This window comes from Hyperolius riggenbachi, chromosome 5 (genome assembly GCF_040937935.1).
Source record: "Hyperolius riggenbachi isolate aHypRig1 chromosome 5, aHypRig1.pri, whole genome shotgun sequence".
Taxonomy (NCBI): Eukaryota; Metazoa; Chordata; class Amphibia; order Anura; family Hyperoliidae; genus Hyperolius; species Hyperolius riggenbachi.
In genome coordinates, this window is record NC_090650.1 from 282,226,393 (window position 1) to 282,250,759 (window position 24,367).

Consider the following 24,367-nt stretch of genomic DNA (forward strand, 5'->3'; position numbering starts at 1 on the left):
TTGCAAGAATGGGCAGCAGACAAGGTATATGTTAAATATTACTATCTTAGCTGACAGGAGTTATGTCCTATATCTGAGACTTCACTGTAAACTGTCAAAGCTAAAGTGATTTTCTGCTGCTGAGTGTTTCTACAATACTACTATACATGGATGCTATGGCTTCAATGCATTATAGGCTGTTAGAAAAAAAAACAAGTCTGGAAAATACTGCATTCGGTATTTTATATTTTAGACCTTTTTTTTGCTAATTAATCTAGATTTTCACAGGTGCGGTAGAAGTTCGGTACTTTACCGGCTTCAATTCACAAAAACCTGTTCGGTAACAGCAAAAGAGTGTGAAGTTGTCTCTGTTTTGTTACAAGCTGTTCTGTGCAGTGGCGGCATTACAATAGTAAAGGTGCCCATACACTCGTCAGATTGGCAGCAGACAGATAAGAAATGCATCTGATGATCTATCTGATGCGTTTTTAGAACATTTTTTACCAGGATAGAATTCCAATAGATTTCAGTTTGAAATCTGTTGAAATTCGATCTGATGGCATTTTTTTGCCATCAGATTTCCATTAAGGCCAATGCAAACTGATAAGCAATCTCATCAGATCGACCTAAATTTTCCACCCTGCAAGTTCGATGGAAATCCATCGAAATCGATCGAAATCGGCCGTCGATCGGTCGATTGGCCAACCGATTTGCGATCGATCGGTCGGCCAGAAAATCGGCTGAGTGTATGGGCTGCTTTAGAGGCATCCCCGACATCCCTTTGAAATGTAAATGTTTGTTATACTGCCTCTGCTCACTCTGAATCTGTCAATTAGTCTTTCCTAACCTCTTATTTTATTGCCACAGCTTAGATGAACTCCAAGAAACATTACACATGCCATGCTTAGGTGATTTCCCCACTAGCTCCTCCACATCTTCAAATAGGAACCTAAAGGGTTAAACGTCCAAAGGGCTGTAGAGGAAATCTCCTTTGTCGGGATCTCTCTCCTTCACTGCCTGTAGGCGGTAGAATAGTTTGACCCACCTGAGAAGGCATCGCATCCTATCAGCATCCAATCAGCGGGACTTTCAGGAGACAGAAGCTGTTACTATTGGCTCTCTGCTCCTGTCGGTCATAGGGAATCCCTATGCTTCTGTGAGTCATGGCTCCTGCACAGGCTCCACACTGTTTTCAACATTCCAGAGCTGCCCTGTAATCGTCGAACATGTTACTGGACTTTACCGCATGCTGTAATCTTAATGAATTTACATTTGCCGACATTTGTTGAGGTGTTTACCGCACAAGTTGGTAATGTACCTCATGGTAATTTCAGGTTGTCATGCGGTAACAGCCTTGATGAATTGACATTTTCCAAAATGCTCTGAAAGATCACCTGTTTTCAGCATCACCGAATGTGGTCATGCTTGATGAATTGAAGCCTAAGGGCTTGATTCACAAAGCGGTGCTAACCTACTTAGCACGTCTAAAGTCTTTAGACATGCTAACCAGGGTGCTAAGTAGGTTAGCACCGGATTTCTCAATTGAGAAAACCGGTGCTAACCTACTTAGCACCCTGGTTAGCGCGCCTAAAGACTTTAGACGTGCTAAGTAGGTTAGCACCGCTTTGTGAATCAAGCCCTAAATCTCTTAATGTACATTGTGCCAAATTCAACTATAGTGTTCAGTTTCTGCAGCGTGAATTTCAGTGACCCAAAAAAAAAACACCCTACAGTAGTGACACTAGCCACAGGGGAGGTGCCACTGTGGGTGTTCAGTTTTAACATATTGGTGGCCAGACTGACTCAAGTTGACAGACTATGGTAAGGTAAATGACCACCATAACAACTTCAGTTAGCAAAAAAGGATTTCACCAAAGTTATTTTGGTCTTAGCCTAGATACACATATTGGGTTCTGCTCCTGTTAGCCAAGAGCATGAACTTTGATGTCTGTTGAGACTCACAAATCAAATGTATGAATGCATGGACTTAAGCTAAAAAAACAAAAATCAAGTGGTGGTTTGGGGTGTAGTAGAATCAGATATTTGTAGTATGACTTTTCAGCTGGCAAATCCATGACTATTGTGTGATAAAATGTCCATGGAGAACGGACAGGTTTTTTTTTTTTTTTTTTTTTCCAATTTTAGGGAAGTTAATTTAACTTATCTTGGGATGTTAGGTTGGGATGTGAGTGGAAACTGGAGTGCCTAAAGGAAACCCACACAGACACAGGGAGAACATACACACTCCATGCAGATAGTGCTCTGGCTGGGATTGAACCAGGGACCCAGCGCTGCAAGGCGAGAGTCATATCCACTACGCCAGGGCTGTCCAACTCCAGTCCTCGAGGGTCATATCCAAGCCACTGTTAAGGATCGACTGAGAACTGAAGAAGTGTGTTCTACCTGATGAACCACACCTTTCTTGATTCAGACCCATCAATTAATGTAAGCTGTGCCAAATATGTGCGAGGACCTCGGCCCTTGAGGACTGAAGTTGGACAGCACTGTACTACTCCAGAGTGCTGTCCAGACCTATGTGTTGTTGGATTTTAACCTAGAATTTAGTGTCAGGAGAGCACAATTAGTCTGGGAAAAGGTTGCTTCAGAAGTGATAGGGCTGCTGAGGTAGTAAGGCCTTACTTTCTGTTAAGATCACAGCTATCCAGTACAGGATTACTTTTAAGGCCCCGTTGACCTTTCAGTTGTAACTGAGAGCAACTGATTAAGTGTAAACTGATTTTCAAAGTAAGTCCCATGTTTTCCTATGGCACCTTTCACTCTTCAAGAGGAACTCCATCCTAAACAAACATACTGTCATTAAGTTACATTAGTTATGTTAATTAAAATTAAAACAGATAGGTAATATAATCTCTTACCCACACTGTTTTAAAAGAACAGGCAAATGTTTGATTTCATGATGGCAGCCATCTTTTTGGTTGAAAGGAGGTTACAGGCAGCATGTGCCACAGTTCCAACTGTCCTGTGTCCTGATTACCCCTCCCAGTTGCTAGGCAACGTGAATAACAACATAGGAAATCCCATCATGCTCTGCACAGCATCAGGGGAAAAAAGCCCGGGATTTTTTCATTGATGGGTGGAGCTTAGCTAAAAATGTAGCTATAAATGATACTTTGGTAAGAAAAACAAAGTTCTGATGCTGTGAAACTGTTAAAGAAACACCAAGCCTTTTCAGTTCTGCTGAGTAGATTTTTAGTCCGGAGGTTCACTTTAACGCGTTTTAACTGAAATCTTTTCACAATGCACTGCTATGGAGAAGAAAAAAAAACTCGTACCAACTGATTAAGTGTAAACAAGGCCTGAGCCTTGATGGTCAACCAGATGGACCCTTTGGCACTATTCTGTACTCAGGTCCTCGGGAAATATGACCTATATAGAATTCCATGTCTGCTTCCTTCTACAATTGAAATTTCAGTTTTGGATGGAGAACAAAAACAAATATATTGATCTACAGAAACAAGCCTCAAATTGATTACCAGAGACTATTTTCTCTAGATATCCATACTAACTTTAGGGTTGTTGCTTTCATGTTCTTGTTATATTTCCATAGCAACAAGTAATTTTCAAGATAATTTCCATCAGCTGATTGACCAATAATGGAGATAATTGTGCTCTATCACTGTACAATCCAGACCATTATAGGGTAGATGACAGCAATTTTAAATGGACAGAATTCAGCTGTTGTAAATTAGATGTTACGCTACAGATATAAAAATGAGATTATGACATCAGCTGAGGCGTATTTCTCTCTTTTAGATCTAGTGTAGATGCTGCTTATTTTAAGACAGAAGAAATTGGAAGTCAAATGTTAAACAAATCTCACAGGCGTATGCATAAGGATGAGTAGATCTAGGCAGGGTTTTGTCTGTGTTTACCCTGGTTTTCTATTTGTTGCTGGCAGCAATTGCCTGTATTTACAAAGCTGGTCACTAAATGCCGCATATGGCAAATGCAACCATCAAACAAATCTGTCTTGATTTTTAACATGGAATAATAGTAACAGAGCCAGCCTCCAAAGAAAATGCTTGTAAATGATATGTCAGGATCAAATAGTAAAGCCCAAATCTACTGCAAATCTATTTTTTTGTTTTACACAATTTTGAAAGCGTTAGAATTACTGGTACTCTTACATTGCTATTGCTGTCTAAGGCCTTGATTCATCAAGCTTTAGCAGCGCAGCTTAATGTGAGGGAGCGCTCACTATGCCCGCCTTACATGGCAGCACTCCTTAGTTACGCGCATTGCTTACATGGGCAAGGTACGTAACTTCAACTGCGGGCGGTCCTTTAATGTATCGGCCGCAATACTTCACTAGTGGCCGCTACTATGTTAATTAACATAGTTACTACTATGTATTTGAATTATAGATGTAATACAAACAGTGCCTCTGCTGCATTTCTCTCACGTTTTAGCTTGCATGAAATTGGAGGAAATTGGAGGAAAAATCGCAAACAACGTATTGCGATTGCATTTGCAATTTTTGAGCCCTTGACGGTTTGCTTGTGTTTATCCTGACCTGTATAGGGGTCTGTAAAGAGATGGGGAAAAAAACATGCACTGATGATGAAATCTAATGCACTGCATTGGGAAACCAGTCACCTTGAATATAAATGGCTGTGTTTGCAATAGGCTGTGTAACCATTTTCCAACTCATACCGATAAAAATAAATCCTGCTACTGAAGGTGAAGTAACAGATGTTCTAATAAGCCGTACGCAGAATTTGTGGTGACTATTCATAGTTATTGAGCTTTGCACTGAACAAGTCATATTTTTGCCCTGATTGAAAACTGATCAGTGGGGTAAGCCCATGCAAGTAAGGGCTAGTGCACACCAAAATCGCAATTGCTAGGGCTCAGCGATTGCGATTTTGTTAAGAGTTTTTCACAATGATTTTTGAATGACTGAGCGTTTTTACACCTTCATTCAAGCCGAATCACTCCAAAAAATGCTACATGCAGTGCGTTTGCGTTTAAAAAAATTAATCACAACACTACTGTGGGAACACCCTCATAGGGTTACAGTAGCCAAGCACTTTTCAAAGTGCTGGCAATTTGTTGATGCAAATGTGTGGATTTTTTTTATGTACAAATATATGCAGCTTCAAAATGTACCAATTTGAACCCAGATTTAAATTTAATTGGTCCATTTTAAAGCTGCATATATTTGCATAAAACATTTGCATAAATGTGCATCAACATTTGCAACAATGTGCATCTCATTGATCCTCCCTGTTGTGCACCAGCCCTCCTATGAACATCTGCATCCGCACAGCTGGAGACTGATCAGAGCCACTCTCTGAATAGTGAAAATGCCTGTACATTAGTGGTCATGTTAGTTTTTGCTTATACAGCATAGTGTATCATTTTGCACTTCCCAGATCCCTTAACCTGCATCTTGATTTTAATTGCAAATGATAAATGAGTATGAGCATTTATTTGTGTTTTTCTTGCTCTGGGCATGGCATGTAACAATATTGTCAGATCTATTTGCATCCATCCTTAAGTGTGGTTCCTTTCTTTCCTAGTACGTCATATAGTTTGCATGTTAAATCAGATGGTTTGAAAGGGCTGCCACTTCAATAGATGTGTTTTAATGTATGTGACAGGGACATTTGCTGTCACTCATTCTGGGGAGTCCCAGGAAACCAGAAATACTCTTGAAATTTGGCATGTATGTGACATTACTTGAGATGTACAGGGTTTGGCGATCTCAACACTGCAGCCAGAGAAAACGTATTGAGAAAATAACTTCAAATAAATTGACAGGCTTGACAACATTAAAGGCCTGTATTATAGTGTAAAGCAGGCCACAGCTCCTATACATTATTCTTTAATTACATCTCTAGGGATATTCTTTGTGATATATGAACCAGCTGTGGAGCCCAGAGCACTCTAAGCTTTCTTTTGTCAGAGATCTATGTATTTCTTATGTGCCTGAGAACCCTTTACTGTGGTGCTTGGGATCTACGCACAAATAATCCCACTCTAAAAGCATCACACCCAGCAGACCACATACATGTTCCCTCTGCTGCATGGACTGTTTGTTATATTTTATTTTTAGCGTGTTTTTTAGTATGGTGCTACACAGATTTTTATTCTGTTCAGTTTCTACTACAGCTGAAGGGAAAGCATGAAGCTGGGAGTCAAACGATAGATGGGAGTCTGAGCAGCGGACATCACAACAGGAATCTGAAACATTTAGGACCAGTAATACTTATGTAATTGCTTCTCACTGCCGGGTGTTAATTTATGGTTTGGTCTGTTGGCTACTGATGACTAGGAGTACTACTAATGATAATGGCAATGCGAATAAATGTATTTGAATTTTATATTTCAAGCATCACTATGTATTTATTTATTTTTACAGAACTGCTTACATTCAAATGAATGGAAGTAGTTCTTACATCGATGGTGTGCATGTTTATTATTTACTGTCGTTTGTGCAGTCGCTGCATTTGCTCGCCCCTGATTACTAAAACCACCGTCCTTTCTAGATGTTACATGCAGCATCTAGGACCCCAATTGTTGCTGCTTTTTAACAAAAAGGCTGGATGAGAACGAACGAAACACCATGTGACAATGGTAAATGACGCACCCGTAGGCAAGTCCTTTCCGAACTTCTGACGGCCGGTGCCGGAAACGGCGTAAACTATCTGCCACCAGAGGGCTCCTGTGTGAACGGTGTAAACTGCCTGCCACCAGAGGGCTCCTGTGTGAACCGGGCCTAAACATTCCATCTCCTAACTGGATGTTTGAAGTCAACACATTAAGTTTCACTGTTCATTTTCTATAGCAAACCACATGCATTGTTAGTAAATTCAGTTCTTCAGCCTCTTGAGCCTCCCTGCACCTCAGTCCAGAGGAATGGAAAGTGCAGGGGCAAAAACTATCCCCTTGATGGAATCTAAGCACCCTCTTAATACACCTAGCAGTCATAGCTGTAGATGCCCTTATGAGTAAGAAGAGCATCCAAGCTCATTTTCAATTCAAATATTTTATTTCCCATAAATACTGCCTGTGGTAAGATACCTCTCCACTTAACCCTTACTGTGAAGAGCCCTTTTCTAAATAGGTTGTAAGAGGTTATTTTCTCTGGGTAATTTGTGTCTTCTTCTCCTTGGTACAGCCCTAGAGATAAAGTTTTTACATTCTAACTAAACCCGGAATTGAAGTTGATACATTTGGGAAACAAACATTTTGTGTTAATTAGAAGTAATACTTTTGGCATGGCACATTTAGAAATCTATGTAAAGCTGTGCTTACCTGCAACAATATAACTATCCATAGAGATCCACAGCCTCTGCACTGGCTCACAAAGCCTCTCTGAAAATCTGAAGCCTCAACATGCATGTACGAGGACTGTTGCTGATGGGGATCAGAGCTCGATCCTTCAGGCGACATTTTTGGGCCGAGTGATGTAAAGACGTTGTTAGCCTGCAGGCTAGCAATACATTCTGTTGCTATTGAGGGGAAAAGAGGGATGGCGCACAGTTCACAGTAGAGTGGGAGGGTTAAGGAGGAGAACAGTTCTCTTTGCCAAGAAGATCTGTCATTATATCTCGCGCTAACCATACACATGCCAAATTCTCTGCAGAGCCTGCCCTGACCAGCCACATTGACTGAGAACTAGGACTAATTCCTTGAATTAACAGAGACGTGAACAATCTGCAGCTTGGAGGCTTCCCTGCCTCTCAGCCTTCAGCTAGCCACACAACTCATTTTTTTTTTTAAATAAAAAGGGCAGTATTGTGTCATGTAGACATGACACAATACTGCCCTTTTTTTATAAAAAAAAAATGAAATTGTACATAGAGTTTAGAAAAATGTGGCTAATCTGATGACACAAAGAGGAAGTTTTGACTGTAGCTTCACTCTAGGTCCTTCTCCATACACAAAAAAGTAGGAAAATAATTTTAGTAGACAGAGACATCTGTCTGTAATGGAAATACATTTGAAAAGCACAATTTAAATATGGATGCGGATGAACTGAACGGGAATCAGGTCGTGGCTTCAATGGTCCCTGAATAAGGCAGTGTTCAGGGGATTGTGGTCAATTAGAGGTTACCTGCTACAGACTTCTCCTCGGAGACCAATGCTCATGTGCCAGGTTATTACATTGGATCTTTGGGCTTGGGGTGAATATGTTCATTAACGAGTGGAGCTATCCTCTGGCTTTTGCATTTCCTCCACTTAATATGATTTCAGCTGCATTGAACATATGGAGGGAGGATCAATTTCAGTTGATTCTGATTGCTCCAGGTTGGCTGAGAAGTAGATAATATGTGCTTTTCAGGTCCTGGCAGAGGAAGCAATTTGAGTTCTTCTATTATGACCGAATCTTCTATGTCAGGGAATGTTATGACTGCAACTAGAGATAGTATGTTGGTTCTGGTGGCCTATATCCTGAGCTGAGCTGGTTCAGAAAGCTTGGTATTTCTGACAAGGTGGCTCATACTCTGTCGTAAAAAGGTTACAAGGAAAATGTATGTAAAGTACTGTAAAACCTTTGCTCTTTCCTTGAAGAAATTGAGGTTGATATTTTGTATTTTCTAGTAGTTCTTTGGGATGGGTGGGATAGAGCAATTTCTCAAAGTACAGTGAGGATACAACTGTCAGCTTTATTTGCTCTGTCAGGATTATCCTTATACTCTTCACCCTTGGTAAGTAGCTGTGTAAAGGCTCTTCAGAAAAGATTCTCCCGTTTCCAAATCTCTTGTGTTGTAGGGGTGATCTAAAAGCCGTTTGAACCCCTTCAGTCTAGTTCGTTTAGATTGCTAAGCTTTAAACAATCTTTCTGGTTGTGATTACTACAGTCAGAAGGATTAACATTTTTAAAGAGCATCTGTACTCTAAAATTCTTACAATAAAAAGCATACCATTCTCTTCATTATGTTCTCTTGGGCCCCTCTGTGCTGTTTCTGCCACTCCCTGCTGCAATCCTGGCTTGTAATTAACAGTTTTAGGCAGTGTTTACAAACAGAAGACATGCCTTCTATAGGCTGAGAACAGCTTACTGTGTGACTCATGCAGAGCTTGGAGAGGGTGTGTAAGCTTCTGCCAATGACAAGCAGTGCTGCACATTCCACACATTGCAGCCTCAGCCGACAGAGCAGACAGGAAAGAAGATACGATTTATTACAGAGACAGTGCAACTAGAAAATGCTGCAGTAAGACAGACCACATTAGAACAGGCATAGGAACTTATAGGATAGAAGAAATAAGGCTCAACATTTTGTTACAGAGTCTCTTTAAGCCTTATATGTAAAGGCGACTTTGTTTCACAATCTTCAGGACAGGTTGGTGTTACAGACCATAGTTTTTTTGTTATCCTAAAATAAGGTAATGATGTTTCTTACATTTTTGGTAAAACTTTCTTGTGAGAAAGAAGGGATTTTCCACAATTTAGATGTTGAGGTATGACCTGGAGTGCTTATATAGAACTTCCAATGTTGGGAAGTCAGATTTATCATTTTGTCATACTGTAAAGTTTATAGGGTAGAAGGCCTCTAAAACTATTTTGGTGCTTTGTATTAAAGCAGCTGTGTGGGAAGCATATGTCGTTATTGAAGTAGGTGGTAACATCCTGGGCTCATAAGGCAGTGACATCGCCAGAGCAGATCTGTTAAGCCACGACCTGGTCAAACCTTTCCACAATCATAAGGTATTACAGAATAGATGTTCTCTCTGCGCAAGACCAAGCGTTTGGAAGTAAGTTCCTCCAAGCTTTGGTTTCACTCTGAGATTGTATTACTTGTTAATCCTCTCACCTTTGCCCTGAATGATTGTGGAGAAAAAAACAGTTAGTTAGTACCTGCTGGGTACTTGTCTATAGGCACTGAAGGTGGACTAAACATGTGATTAGCTTATAGGGTAAGTGCTGTGTGTTCCTGGGAGGAGTGACCTCTCACCTTAGCCCTGAAGGATTGTTCCATACGTTTCTTAGCAGGTGCTAACTCTGGTTTTCACTTCACACTGGTGTGTTAGGGGATAGGAAAATCGATATGGAACAGTTGTTAGACAACAAGATGTACAATATTTTCATTCACAAAAGTTGCTGTACGAAATGCTCAGTGATAGATACAGTGTGTTGAAACCATTTTGCATCCTTTCTATTTATCTTTTGCCTACTTTGTTCTTTTAAAGAGTCTGAAATGTAAAAAAAATTGCTCTTTTTACATTGCAGTCGTCTTCAGCAATAATGCCGTAGCTGAAACTCCGCATCTCTGTGGCACAACGAGGTCTTAATCGCACCAAAATCCCAGGGGCAAAATCCGGGGCTTCTTTCGGGTAGAGGCAGAGGTTTGTGCAGTAACTCTGCCTCTACTCGTGTCAGTCTCTTCGGATCTCCGCCTCCTCCCGCCCCTCTTAGTCTTCTTTCACTGAGAGGGGAGAGGCGGAGATCTGCGGATATTGACACAACTGGAGGCAGAGCTACAGCACAAAGCTCTGCCTCCCCTGGGCAGCAAAATACATGACCTGGAAAGTCGTGGATTTTTGCCCTAGGATTTGGGGGGTTAACCACCTGGGCGGTATGGACGAGCTCAGCTCGTCCATCACCGCCGGAGGCTGCCGCTCAGGCCCTGCTGGGCCGATTTGCGCCAAATAAAGAGCAGCACACGCAGCCGGCACTTTGCCAGCCGCGTGTGCTGCCCGATCGCCGCCGCTCTGCGGCGATTCGCCGCGAGCAGCGGCGAAAGAGGGTCCCCCCAGCCGCCTGAGCCCTGCGCAGCCGGAACAAAAAGTTCCGGCCAGCGCTAAGGGCTGGATCGGAGGCGTCTGACGTCAGGACGTCGGCTGACGTCCATGACGTCACTCCGCTCGTCGCTATGGCGACGGTGTAAGCAAAACAAGGAAGGCCGCTCATTGCGGCCTTCCTTGTTTATTCTGGGCGCCGGAGGCGATCGGAAGAACGCCTCCGGAGCGCCCTCTAGTGGGCTTTCATGCAGCCAACTTTCAGTTGGCTGCATGAAATAGTTTTTTTTTAATTTAAAAAAAACCCTCCCGCAGCCTCCCTGGCGATCTTATCAGAACGCCAGGGTGGTTAAAACCTTGTTGTGCTGCGGGGATGTGTTGTTTCCGCTCTGGTATTAATGCTGAAGAGGACTGTAATGTAAAAAGAGCAATTTTTGTTATGCTTCTGACTTATGCTTCTGACTCTCTTTAAACGGTGTTTAGCCTGGGTTTCCATTTACATTATAGCGAAACTTCTTTCTGTATTAACACTTGCATTATGATATAATCGTTTCTGGATCGGGATGTGGACTTAAAGAGAACCCGAGGTGTGTTTAAAGAATGTTATCTGCATACAGAGGCTGGATCTGCCCAGCCTCTGTTGCTATCCCAAACCCCACTAAGGTCCCCCTGCACTCTGCAATCCCTCATAAATCACAGCCGTGCTGTGAGGCTGTGTTTACATCTGTAGTGTCAGTCTCAGCTGCTCCCCCGCCTCCTGCATAGCTCTGGTCCCTGCCCCGTCCCTTCCCTCCAATCAGCAGGGAGGGAAGGGATGCAAGCGGGGACTGGAGTTCTGCAGGAGGCGGGGAGAGCAGCAGACTGACACTATAGAGATAAACACAGCCAGCTCTGACAAGCTGTTTGTCAGCAGTGTGGCTGTGATTTATGAGGGATTGCAGAGTGCAGGGGGACCTTAGGGGGTTTTGGGATAGCAACAGAGGCTGGGCTGTATAGGCAGATCCAGAATCTGTATGCAGATAATATTCTTCAAACCCACCTCGGGTTCTCTTTAAACCCACAGCATTGTTTCTGTTTGTGCTTACCTTAAATGTATTTATTGCAGCTGGCAGTTGAAACTGAGAAATGCAACATACCCATGAAAATGGCTTCTTCAGAAGATGTGAACGAGGTGATGGCACATATTGGCACATGCCTTCGAAAGATTTTCCCAGGACTGTCTCCTGTGTAGGTATCATTCTTAATGCACCAAGCTCTGTAGCACCTGGTCCATATGTGAAGCGGCTTATAGGCAGGTTTATATCCATTTACTGGGGACTCTATGCTGTTGTTAAAGCGGGAGTGTCAGCATAAAAATCAAATTTCAACAGCAACTGGTCTGAGTATATTAAGTGATAAAGACGCTAATCCTGCATTCAAAACTTTGAAAACGTTTTCTGCTATTATGGTTTGGCGTTATCACATACCTTAGGAGCACTGACCCTTTAATTGCCATTGCCATCAGCTGGCAAAACAGTTGCATGCTGGGGGGTCTTTTTTATCTATAATATATTCCTCTCCCCTCTATTTCCCCTCCTTCTAATGACAAAAGACAATGCACTTTCTAGTATAGACCTCAGTGAGGGTGTCTGAAGACTCTGGAAGGAGGGCGGGTAACACATACACAATTAGCAAGAGGAGAAAAAAAGAGTGAGGGAGGAAATTTCAGGATTAACTTCATTCAAAGGTAACCAAGATGGAAACTGTCTATAAAATAGGATTCTCTGCTTTTCTTTATAAAATTCACAGGAATCATAAAGTGGACAGTGAAATACATCTGGTATGTAAGTAGAACTAGTATGTATCTACTTATATATATGATTTTTATTTTTAGGTTAGCATGGGTGTCACTTGTTCTTTAAAGCGGTATTGTCACCATAAAAATCAAATTTCAACAGCAACTGGTCTGAGTGTATTAAGTGATAAAGATGCTAATCCTGCATTAAAAACTTGCAAAACCTTTTCTGCTGTTATGGTTTGTAGTTAACACATACTTTAGGAGCACTGACCCTAGTTCTAAACCGTGCCAAAGAGTTGAATGCTGGGAGTTCTTTATGTCTATAATATATTCCTCCTCTTCCATTTATTTCCCTGCCTAGCTGCTTATCAGAATCACCCTCTGATTATGTGCGTTTACAAGCAAGGCTGAGGTGACTCAGCGATTGGATGTGTAAATAAAATTAGTTAGTGCAGTTGTTAGTATACACCTCAGTGGGAGTGTCTGAAGACTCTGGGAGGAGGGCAGCTAATGAATACGCAATTAGCAAGAGAAGGGAGGGGGGGAAAACAAGAGTCAGGGAGGATATGATGTCAGCATTAGCTTGGCAAGATGGCCACTGCCTAGAATAGGATTTTCTGATTTTCCTTTATAAAATTCACAGGAATCATTACGTGGATAGCACAATATGTCTGTTATTAGAAGTAGTATTTATCTACTTATATATGTGTTTTTTATTTTTAGGTTAGAATGGGTGTCGCTTGTTCTTTAAAGCCCAATTAATCCCAGAATTGAGCAAGATAAATTCTCATATAATGTGAGCCTTCAGCTGGACCTGCTCTACATACATAAAATAAAAACAGGATCTGGGTCTTCTTTTTAGGGAGTTTTACATACTATAATGTACCACATTATTGTAAGAAAAAAGTAAATGTCATCAAGCCCCAGAGGGCCTGCATGTCTATTGTTCAGCATCATTGCAGAGGTTGGAATATATTCATGTGGCCGTCACCTCCCTGCTAATTGAGTGACCTGCAGGGCTCAGAACATTCCTATGCAGGATCACTGTAAAGCTCTTTTAGTATAATCCATTTAACATATTTCACCTAAACTAAAACATGCTGTGACAGATAATTTTAGGTCCGCCCCTTTTTAGAGTTTTGTATTAAAGGAAACTCTTAATAACCATGACAGGTAATGGTAGAGACATAGTAAGTATGACAGAAGCTTCCCCCAGCATCCTCCAGTGTTGCTGCTCACTGACCCTCCAAATATTACTCATAAGGATTTGTTAGTAATCTAATCGAAGCCACACTCCACTTCAAGCTTGAGCGCGGCTGTACTGAACCTGTGTGAGAACTGGCGCAGCAAGCTGGAGCTGCTTGTGCATGAGCAGCTTCATGCTACTGCATAGGTGCGGCCGTGCTTGACTTGTGTGGCTGCAGCATGGCCAAGTTTGTATCAGATGAGAGGTGTGGCCCTGATCATCTGGAGGATCCGGGGCAGGAGCACAGAACAGGAGGGCAGTGTGGGAAGCTTCTATAGGATCCAGAGGCTCCCCTCTCCTTAGATAAGTATGTGTTTCTGAACTTGAACTTCGGCTCAGGTTCTCTTGAACGCCTTTAAATAATGTACAGTATACTTGCTTGGGGTCACAGCCATGCTAATGCTTTCCCTTTCAGTACAGTTTACTTCTCTCACCTGGAAGAAGCATATAGCCAGTACAGAAGTCAAGATTTCTGATCTTCATACCTGTTCTGTGGCTGGCAGACAGGTAAAAACCAAGCAACTAGTGCTTGTAGAATATTTATTTCCTTGTAAGCAATAACAGTTGCTTGGTAGTCCTGCTGATCTCTTTGGCTGCAGTAGAGTCTGAACCACACACCTGATAGAGACATGCAGCTAATCCATTCAGGGCTAGTTCATATTAGAAGTGTAAATCGCAAATCGTGATCGCAATTTTGCAGCACAAAATTTCCTGTTTTTACCCCGTTTTGCAATTCCTATGCAATAGAATGAGAATCATTATGGAATCGCCCCCACAATTCTGCATGCATCACGTTTTATGCAAATCGCAAATGCTGCAGTGAGATTGATCCCATAGGGATACATTAGTCACACAGCGCTATCGCTGGCGATCAGCAAAGTGCTGAAAAGTGTGAACCAGCCCTTAGACTTCCTTCAAAAGCATCTGATCTAAACGCTTGTTCAGGGTCTATGGCTAAAAGTATTGGGGGCACAGGATCGGCAGCACAGCCAGGCAATTTGTATTGTTTAAAAGAAAATTAAAATGTCAGCCTCCATATCCTTCTCCGTTCACGTGTGCTTTAATGGTTCAAAAACATGACTAGATGAGCATTGCCAAATCACTCTAAATACTGACAAATGTAGGGTATGCAGTCTAATATATACTACTTACATATAATCAGTGTGGAAACTGCATCTTACTAGCCACAAAACCTGTATAACTCGTGTGTGAGTAATTAAAGGGATAAGTTGGCAACACTGAAGAGGTTTCTTATGACATCTGTACTAAATTTCGGTCGACAAATCTAAAAGATAAGTTAAAATGTTTGCTCAGCTTCACTCCTGTCTTCTGGTCCAATGTCTTCCCTGCCCCTTCCTTTCTCCCACCGCTCCTCACTGTCTTCCCTCTTTTGTCTCATTAACAGCCTATAACTTTCCTCCCTGGCTTTGGCTTTCTCGTTTTTTTTTTTTTTTTTTTCTAAAAAAAATCTAATTACAGCAGACAGTTTAGTTTTACTCCTAATAAATATGGGCTGTGATACGTGAAAGTTGTGCTTGTTAAAGAGTTGACGCTAATTAAGTTGTTCGAAAAGTTCTCGAGTTTGGCTTAGCTGTCAGCAATTTGTGGTGTGAGATTCTGAAAAGTATTTACGGTTTCTCTGCATTTCATTTTTTTCTACAGGAAAATTATGAAGAAAGTTTCCATGGAGCCGACAGAGAGGCTGGTGAGCCTACAAGTCCTGTGGGATAGCCAGACCGTGACAGAAGTAGGCCCATGTGGTAAGCAGCAAACACTGCCATTACCAGATACCCAACAAATGATCAGCATAGCTTTACAACAGAACATCACAGCAATAGCACCATCTGTTATATGTCACTCTTTTGTCACTAGGTGGATTTTCACAAATGTATGCATGTGTTTGTGACTGGCTTGGGATGCCCTACAGAGAAGAAGTACAGTGGGTAAGTGACTGAATTAGTTTGATTTATATCAATTAAAATGTCGAAATACACAAAAGGTACCAAATCTTGTACAATAAGCCTTAAAAGTTCTCCTAGTCCTTTGTAGGCATTAAGGGGCACATCTTGGGTTTTCTTGTGTGAAATAACTAAACTTATGCAGTTATTTCATTCATATCAACTAACCCTTCTTTAAAGCAATTCCGAAGCGGTGCAACACCCATCACCCCCCTCGCCCCCAAATGAGCGAAATACTCGCCAATGTGGAGGGTAAGGCCTGGATCCCGCAGAGCCTTTCTGGGCCTCTTTCTGTGCCCTTGTTCCTGGGCTGTCTCCTGGTGAAGTTATGGATCTTTGGGACTCCTCAGCAGTCTTTGGAAATACTCTAGTCCCGAGTACTTCTGAAGACAAGCACATAGGTGAGCACAGACTGACATGCTCGCAGTATGGATCTCCTCGTTGTTGTACAACTACTTCCGAAGACTGCCCAAAGAGGACCGAAGGTGTACTTGACCAAACTGGTTGAAGAACTTCACCAGGGCCCAGTGCTTGAACAACGGCACGTAGTGAGGACTGGGAAGGCTGTATGGGATCCAGGGCCGTCCCTCTACATATTAGACTATCCAGCTCATTTTTTTTCAGCTTGCTTCAGTATTTTATCAAGTCCCGGCATAAGAACCACTGCAGCAGCCATTTTCCACAACACAAGTGTCCAGAGCTGCAAGCTGCATTCTTCTCAGATAGTACTCCCCAAACTGTATAAACATTAACCATCATGAACAACTCTCTGCCTGTTGTCCAAGAAATCTATCCCCAATCCCTGTGGATGGAAAACAGAGATGTGAACAGGCCCTGAGAATTTTATGGGCAGTGAGTTGACATGCAGCATTATTCTGCAACACTACAAATGCAGTGTGAAAGGAGCCCAAGGCTGGATTCACACAGTGCACATTGCATAACGTACGTGTTATGTGTGTGTGAACTGCAAGTGCATTATACCATACACATTAATTCAAAGTCTGTATGCAGCAACTTAAAATTAACGCGATCGGTTATAATGCAGAGATGTGAACAGGCCCATAGAATTGCATGGGCAGTGAGTTGACATGCAGAATTATTCTGCAACACAACTGATGTTGTGTGAAAAGAGCTTAATATGCTGTACCTGTACAATCCATCCATGCTTTTTTCATAGACTCATAGGCATATCTGTTGCAGTTTGGTCCACTACACTGCAGTACTACAGCACACATTTTTTAATGCAGAGGATACATTTCCATCAATAAAATGAGTTTCACACATCCATCCGCTCCCAACCAGAAATGGACACTGCAACTGAACATTCATGCATTGCACCAAATGCAAGGCATACTGTATACATGGGAACTGACCCTCACTACACACTGTTGCTTCTGATCATGTGATCAAAACTTTGCATTCCAACTTAGTTGCATCTATCAGCGCAGACTCAGTCTAATGTTGCAGTTAACCTTTGCTCCAGCTGGCTAGTATTCAGTTGTTGAGGATACTGCCAATCTATTGGCCAAATGAGTTTCTTCTGCATTTGGATATGACCCAGTCAGCCAAAGTGTGTAAAGTGAAGCAACAGTAGTGAATTAGCTGCTACACCGGTGAATGAGGAAGTTGCTATACTACAGTATCCAGCAGTAACTTGGAGATATGCGAGTCTGTATCCATAGACTACCAAATTAGCCTACATTGCCAGTGGGCACGATCTTGTTGTTCCCACTGGCCCCTGTGCTGGCTCCTGCATATTTCCAGTTCTTTATAAGCTCAACTCACAAATAACTCATTTTCTTAAATATTAAGCTGTAAACACAGCATGCATTCATAGCATGAACTTGAGAAGATGATAAAAGCAACATGGTTATTACACATAACCAAGGATTTCATAAACTTTATTTCTTTATGAATATTGGAAAGTTCCGAACAGATTTAATGACCTCTTTTCACCCATTTTCCATTCAATTTACCAGGATGTTGATACCATCTACTTAACACAGGACACAAGAGAGCTGAACCTGCAAGACTTCAGTCATCTAGATCATAGGTACTAGAAATGGATTTATATATATGTTATGTTTGATGCATTGGATCATATTTATGCAGCTTTTTCTCTTATATAATATTATTCTGGAGTGTGAAATGTAAAATGTGTTACAGTGAAACATTGGTGTTCTTCACGGAGCGGTGATACTAACCTGGCAGCACTAGCTGACTGTGACAACAGTGACACACAGTTTATGCAAGAAAATTAACATTTGGGAAAACCTATGGGCCCTTGTGCAATTCATTTTATTGCCAAAGATTTCTACTAGGAGATCGTTTTTCATCTTCTGTTTTAACTAACTTTTCAGCAGTCTGCAATTGAAAAAGTACTAAAAGATTGGTGAAAAAGTACTGTCAAAATTATTCGGAGTATTTTTTTTGTTTGCTGGTGGCTTAAAATGCATTTTATTGATAAGGTGTGAAAATATTACCTACCGTAGGAGAAAACTTAGAGAGAAAGTAAATTGCATTTGGCCCTTGGTTTTAATGGATCATTATTTTTCTTTAGTGTTTTTGGTGGTGAATAATGATGCTGTTTAGGCACTATTGAGATACTACAGATCTGTGAAAAAGTTTAGTACTTAAAGGGGAACTTCAGCCTAAACAAACATACTGTCATTAAGTTACATTAGTTATGTTAATTAGAATTGATAGGTAATGTTTTACCCACCCTGTTTTAAAAGAACAGGCAAATGTTTGTGATTCATGGGGGCAGCCATCGTTTTGGTTGAAAGGAGGTGACAGGGAGCATAAGACACAACTCCAACTGTCCTGTGTCCTGATAACCCCTCTCAGCTGCATGCGCTAGGCCTCAAATGTCAAATTCAAAATGTAAAAAAATAAAAAAATTGCACCAAAACAGCAGAACGAGAACAACAACATCAGAAATCCCATCATGCTTTGCACAGCATCAGGGGAAAAATGCCCGGGCAGTTTTCTTCTAGTGAACAAACAAAGAAATGAGGATTGGCTCTTAGGTGCATGGAAAAGAGTAGAAAAAATGCTTTATTATATAAATCACATATATTAGAACACTACACATAAATCCCCCCCTAAAATACATTTAAACCCATAAAAATGTGTATTCCTCCTCAACACTTGTTCCACCTAAGGGGGCTGCAGTCCCCCAAAAACTAAGTTGTTAGTAGGTACAGAGTCCACTTCCAAAAAACACAATGATGATCATCACAAAAAAAACGGCTATGGGGTCCCAAAAGACATGACCGATTAGTTACTGATAGATGCACAGGTGGCAATTATGATGGATGTAAATCGATGTGCAGAAGGTTCATAGAGCAAATGGCCGCACGTGGCTTCAGCACAACCATGTAGCAATGGATATCAGCATAGTCCACAGCACCTCCATACACATTGCAGAATAGCTTGTTAGTAGATGCAGGCAGGATGAGCATGAATCAATGGAACAATGGATATCAGCATAGTCCACAACACCTCCATACACATTGCAGAATAGCTTGTCAGTAGATGCAGGCAGGATGAGCATGAATCATATATACTGCAGTACATACCCCTCATTCGCAGGGCAGTGAGGCACATAAGCAGCAACAGAAGCAGCATGCACTATAGGTCTTGTCCCTCAATCGCAGGGCAAGTAGCATCCACCAGCATATTCTTGGTGCCCACACCATGCACATGCAACAAAGGGAGCAGAGTTGAGCGCATGCAGTATTCAGCAAGAGTACATCCCTCCATACAGGAAATTGAGGCAGTGTAATAAACAGTTGAATCAATGGATGATATCAGGCATGTCACATAGTTACCAAATCCGTGCCGGTATGTCGGATGACCGTAGGACGGCTCCTGATGTACTCATGTAGAGTGAGGTGGGAGAGGTGGAGGAGGAAAAATGCTGCCAGGAATGCCTGACATGTTTCGCCGCAACTAGCGGCCTTTTCAAAGGCAGGCAGCGTAGATAGCATCCAGACGCCATTACAGCGTCTCTAAATACATGCATTGGTCGCGCCGCTCCGCCCGCCCAGCGTCCCGCCGCCCCCACGTCACCGCTACACGCCCACAAATCATCGATGCGGGCGTGTGGACGCCAGGTCCCCGGAGCGCATTTGCGCTCCATCTCCACATACCCGGAAGCGCCATTATGCACTCACCAGGAAGCAGAAAGGGGGCGAGTGCCCAATAGCGAGGACGGGGAGCGGCGAGGCAGGGGCGGAGCAAAGCGGAGAGACCCCTCAACATCAAAATGTAATAAATATATAGTAGTAACTGGGGGAGTGTACTGAATGAGTAACACTACCCTCCAGAGAAAAAAAGGCCAACATCTTGCCACAGTACCAGAAAAAATTGGAGAGGGACGGATGTTTAAGAGAGCACAACAGGCAGGGAACAGGGGGGCCACTATCAGGGACCCCCAAGGACCCATGTCATAAGTGTCCATACTGGGAAAAGGGGGGGGGGGGAGAGGGGGGGACAAAGAGAAAAGAACCAGAAAGAAAAACGAAAGGAGCTAGAAAATTAAAAGGTAAAGGCAGAAAAACAGATTAAGGGAGTAAACTGGGAATGTTGGGGGAGGAAAGGGGGGAGGGGGAAAGGGGGTAAGAGGGAGGAAGGGAAGAGGAGGAGAGGAGGGAAGGGAGGGAAGGAAGGGAGAGAAGGAGGAGGGGAAAGGGGGAAAGAGGGGACTGGGGAAGAAGGGGAAAGGAAAGGAGGAAGTGAAAAGGAGGAAAAAGGGGGTAGAAAACAGAAAAAAACAGAAAAAGTAACCAGAAAAAGAGACGAATGGATGGGGAAAGGGACGGTGAAACGGGAAACAGGAAAGAATTGAGAGGCTATACGTGTTACAATATACATTATAACCTAGCTTGGTAGAAAAACCCTGTAGTTGATACTATCATTCAAACCCTTAGGTTCGGTAGCATTCAGGTTGAAGATCCATCGGGACTCTAGCTGTAAAAGTGCTTTATCAATATCACCCCCTCGGGGGTGTATAAGAATTCTATCTAACCCTATAAATCTGACAAAGCTTGAGTCCCCTCTATGTTCCAAATGTACATGTCTGGAGATGGGCGATTTAAAATTGCAGTTTGTAATGTCACCCACATGGTTTTTAATCATTTCCTTGAAGGCTCTTTTCGTTTTACCAACATAGAAGCATCCGCATTTGCAGTATAGTAGATATACAACACCAATGGTGTTGCAATTCACAAAGTGTTGTAATATCCAATTACGACCATTGGGTAACATGACAGACTTTCCAATCTGAAGATAGCGACAATAACTGCAACCCCCACAACTATAAGTTCCTGTAACTATACAATGTTTCTGACGGCCTTTAGAACCCCAGAAATGACTCGATGTTACAGCATTGCGCAGTTTTTTTCTGTGCAGCTAAAAATGAGTCTTGTATAAGAGAAACAAAGTTATGATGCCGTGAAACTGTTAAAGAAACACCACGCCGTTTCAGTGCTGCTGAGTCGATTTTTAGTCTGGAGGTTCACTTTAATAAATTCTGTCCAAGGATAACTGCTTATTTGTCTTATTGGATGAGTGCACTTGCCATTGGTGTTGGTTTTGCAAGCATAGAAGTACATTTGGATATAAACCCACACCCATTTGCTGAAAACAAAATTTCAATACCATAGGCAAAAATACATACTTGGTTCTCCATTTCCTGCTTCAACAGCCTCCACTGTAAGGACTTTTCCCATTTATGCACGAAAGTATTAGCAAGGTCACGCACCGATGCTGAGTTATAAGACTGGCAGCATTCCGATGTATCTCATCGTTGTTTAGTGGGATTCAGGTCTAGGCCTTCTGCAGTCCATTCTCATTATTGTGCACTAAACCTTATAAATCTTTTATTTTTATAAACCTTGCTTTGTGCTCAGGGCCATTGACTTGCTACAGCAAAAAGAACCATCTGTTAGTCTGATGCCACAAATTTAAAAGTGCACAGTTCTGTAGAATGCTATGGCAAGCATTAAGCATTTCCTTGGCTGTAATTAAGGGGGATATCCCAAACCAAGCCCCACCCCATAATTTTTGATACATCACTAAACTTTTCAGTTAATGGTTTGCATGCAGGCAGTTTGCTTCTTATCTGGTATCTGCTTTGTCAGTCTGTCTGATGGTGAACCATAGCTTATTATATACAGAGAACGTTTCCAGTGCTCAGTAGTACAATAGCAGTGCACACTACACCTCTCTTGCTACTGCTTGAAATTGTGAATGGTGATCATAAGCTTGAGTATCTGCTTATCCACAGAAACAATATAAACACAGTTAATGAAGCTCATGAGAAGCAGTTATTCTGATTATATTGATTCCAAAGACAATTTGCTACTGGTTAGTAAGTGTTGCAACCAAGGACAGACAATGTTTGTGTGTAACATGCTTCAGCATTGAAGCATGTTAGGGATGGTTCACACGGGCGGCTGGGGGAGCTCGTTGCAAAATGCTTTTCTGCTATCACACAGAAAAGTGTTTGACTAACCATCTTATTGCTTCTAACTGGAAACAACAAAAAGTCCCAACAATTACCCAATTGATCAACCTAGTAAGAAGAAACCTTCTAATAGAAAGCCATACCAGAAACAGATCTTTACTACCTTCAGGCCTCAATTCCTTTGAGTCCCTATAACCAGAGACAATCCGCTCTATCCATTTGCTAACCTGCACGCACCATACATACACTAGGATGCATAAGGTATTAAAGAGACACTGAAGCGAAAAAAAATATGATATAATGATTTGTATGTGTAGTACAGCTGAGAAATAAAACATTGGGAGCAGAGACATAAGTCTAATATGTTTTCCAGTACAGGAAGAGTTAAGAAACTCTAGTTGTTAACTATGCAAAACAAACCATTCAGCTCCACCACTTTCAAAGTGACAGAGCGCTCTGTTATCTGAAGTTTATTATCTCAGCTGTCAGGCTTTTTCTTCTGCAGAGAACAGTTCAAGACAAGTCAATAGTTCACAGCCTGCTCTGTAAAAATCATTTAAAATGCTGAGTAGTAGGGAAACTGCAAATATTAGAGAATTATGCAATGTTATAAAAAACACTAACTGCAAATAAAAATATGAGGTTATTTTCTTTCCTTCTAATATCCTAGTAATTATCTGTACTACACAACCAATTCATTATATCATAATTTTTTTTCCCGCTATGGTGTCTCTTTAAGTGGTCAGTTTTTCACATACTGTATAACAATGAGAATCTAGATTAGACTAAACTATTTCCTTGTTTCAGTTGATTAGTCGACTTTTCTCTAGATACCTGTCAATATGTTTGCCCCTACAGATCTCCCAGTTTAAGTGTTTTCACACTGGAGATGTTTCTCCAACAATTCAGCCCTGAGTGTCCATGTTAATAAACAGTAGTTAAAATATCTTTTATCATCAGTGATATAGCACCATGTTCAATAAAAACTAATTATTAAAAATTACTACATTGCATCAGTTCCTGCCCTTCCATTGTGTTTTGAACCCCTAGTTGCACACAGAACCATGTGAGCATGGCCATTTTTGACGCTTCATGTAGCGTCCTAGACGAAACCGGATCAAACATGATGTTTACACAAATTATGCCAGGGTTTAAAGAACACTTCCTTTCATTTGAAAGGCACAGCGGTAGATTACTTTTAAATGGCTCTGAAAACATAATTTACTGCCCGTGGGAACCAGCCCTTACACATGACTTTAATGTAAACTTGTATAATCTCCTATTTTAACCTGTAACTGTATCTGTAACTTTGTAACGGTTTCATGTCTTGGTGACAGTTATATCTCTTTCTCCATTTTTTTCCCAAATGCATATGGCATATAAGATGAATCGGATGGTGCCATGCCGCCGTTCACTTGTGACAAAACGGCACACAGGCAGAGCCACATATATACTTGACCAGACCCGCCTATCTCAGACAGGGTAACAAAACAATAACAAAAATGTTAGAAAAAGTCCACCCCTTACAAAAATGCAAAGCTATGTCATTGGACACATAAATCAGAGATTAACCTAAAAAAATCAGAACCACATAAGACACAAAACACAGCCAGTGTAGACCAGCCCTTAATGTGCTAGACTTTTGCAATATTTTATATGTAAAATACCAATTTAAAATGGGCAGTTTCTAAATAAATCTATCTATCTCTCAAAAAATTAGCATATTGTGATAAAGTTCATTATTTTCTGTAATGTACTGATAAACATTAGACTTTCATATATTTTAGATTCAAATACACACAACTGAAGTAGTTCAAGCTTTTTATTGTTATAATATTGATGATGTTGGCATACAGCTCATGAAAGCCCAAAATTCCCATCTCAAAAAATTAGCATATTTCATCCGACCAATAAAAGAAAAGTGTTTTTAAAACAAAAAAAGGCAATCTTCAAATAATTATGTTCAGTTATGCACTCAATACTTGGTCGGGAATCCTTTTGCAGAAATGACTGCTTCAATGCGGCATGGCATGGAGGCAATCAACCTTCGGCACTGATCAGGTGTTATGGAGGCCCAGGATGCTTCGATAGCGGCCTTAAGCTCATCCAGTGTTTGGTCTTGCGTCTCTCAACTTTCTCTTCACAATATCCCATAGATTCTCTATGGGGTTCAGGTCAGGAGAGTTGGCAGGCCAGTTGAGCACAGTAATACCATGGTTAGTAAA

The 24,367-nt window shown here is 41.5% G+C and overlaps 1 protein-coding gene across 4 annotated transcripts in view; it reads left to right on the forward strand.

Moving 5' to 3' along the window:
- CARMIL1 (capping protein regulator and myosin 1 linker 1) overlaps positions 1–24,367 on the forward strand; it is a 398,430-nt gene that overhangs the window by 141,307 nt on the left and 232,756 nt on the right. For all 4 annotated transcript variants that reach the window (XM_068236999.1, XM_068237000.1, XM_068237001.1 and 1 more), the window contains 4 exons: positions 11,795–11,916; positions 15,375–15,472; positions 15,585–15,655; positions 17,650–17,723. In XM_068236999.1, coding sequence (XP_068093100.1) covers positions 11,795–11,916; positions 15,375–15,472; positions 15,585–15,655; positions 17,650–17,723 — 365 coding nt within the window. The remainder of the gene's footprint in view (positions 1–11,794; positions 11,917–15,374; positions 15,473–15,584; positions 15,656–17,649; positions 17,724–24,367) is intronic.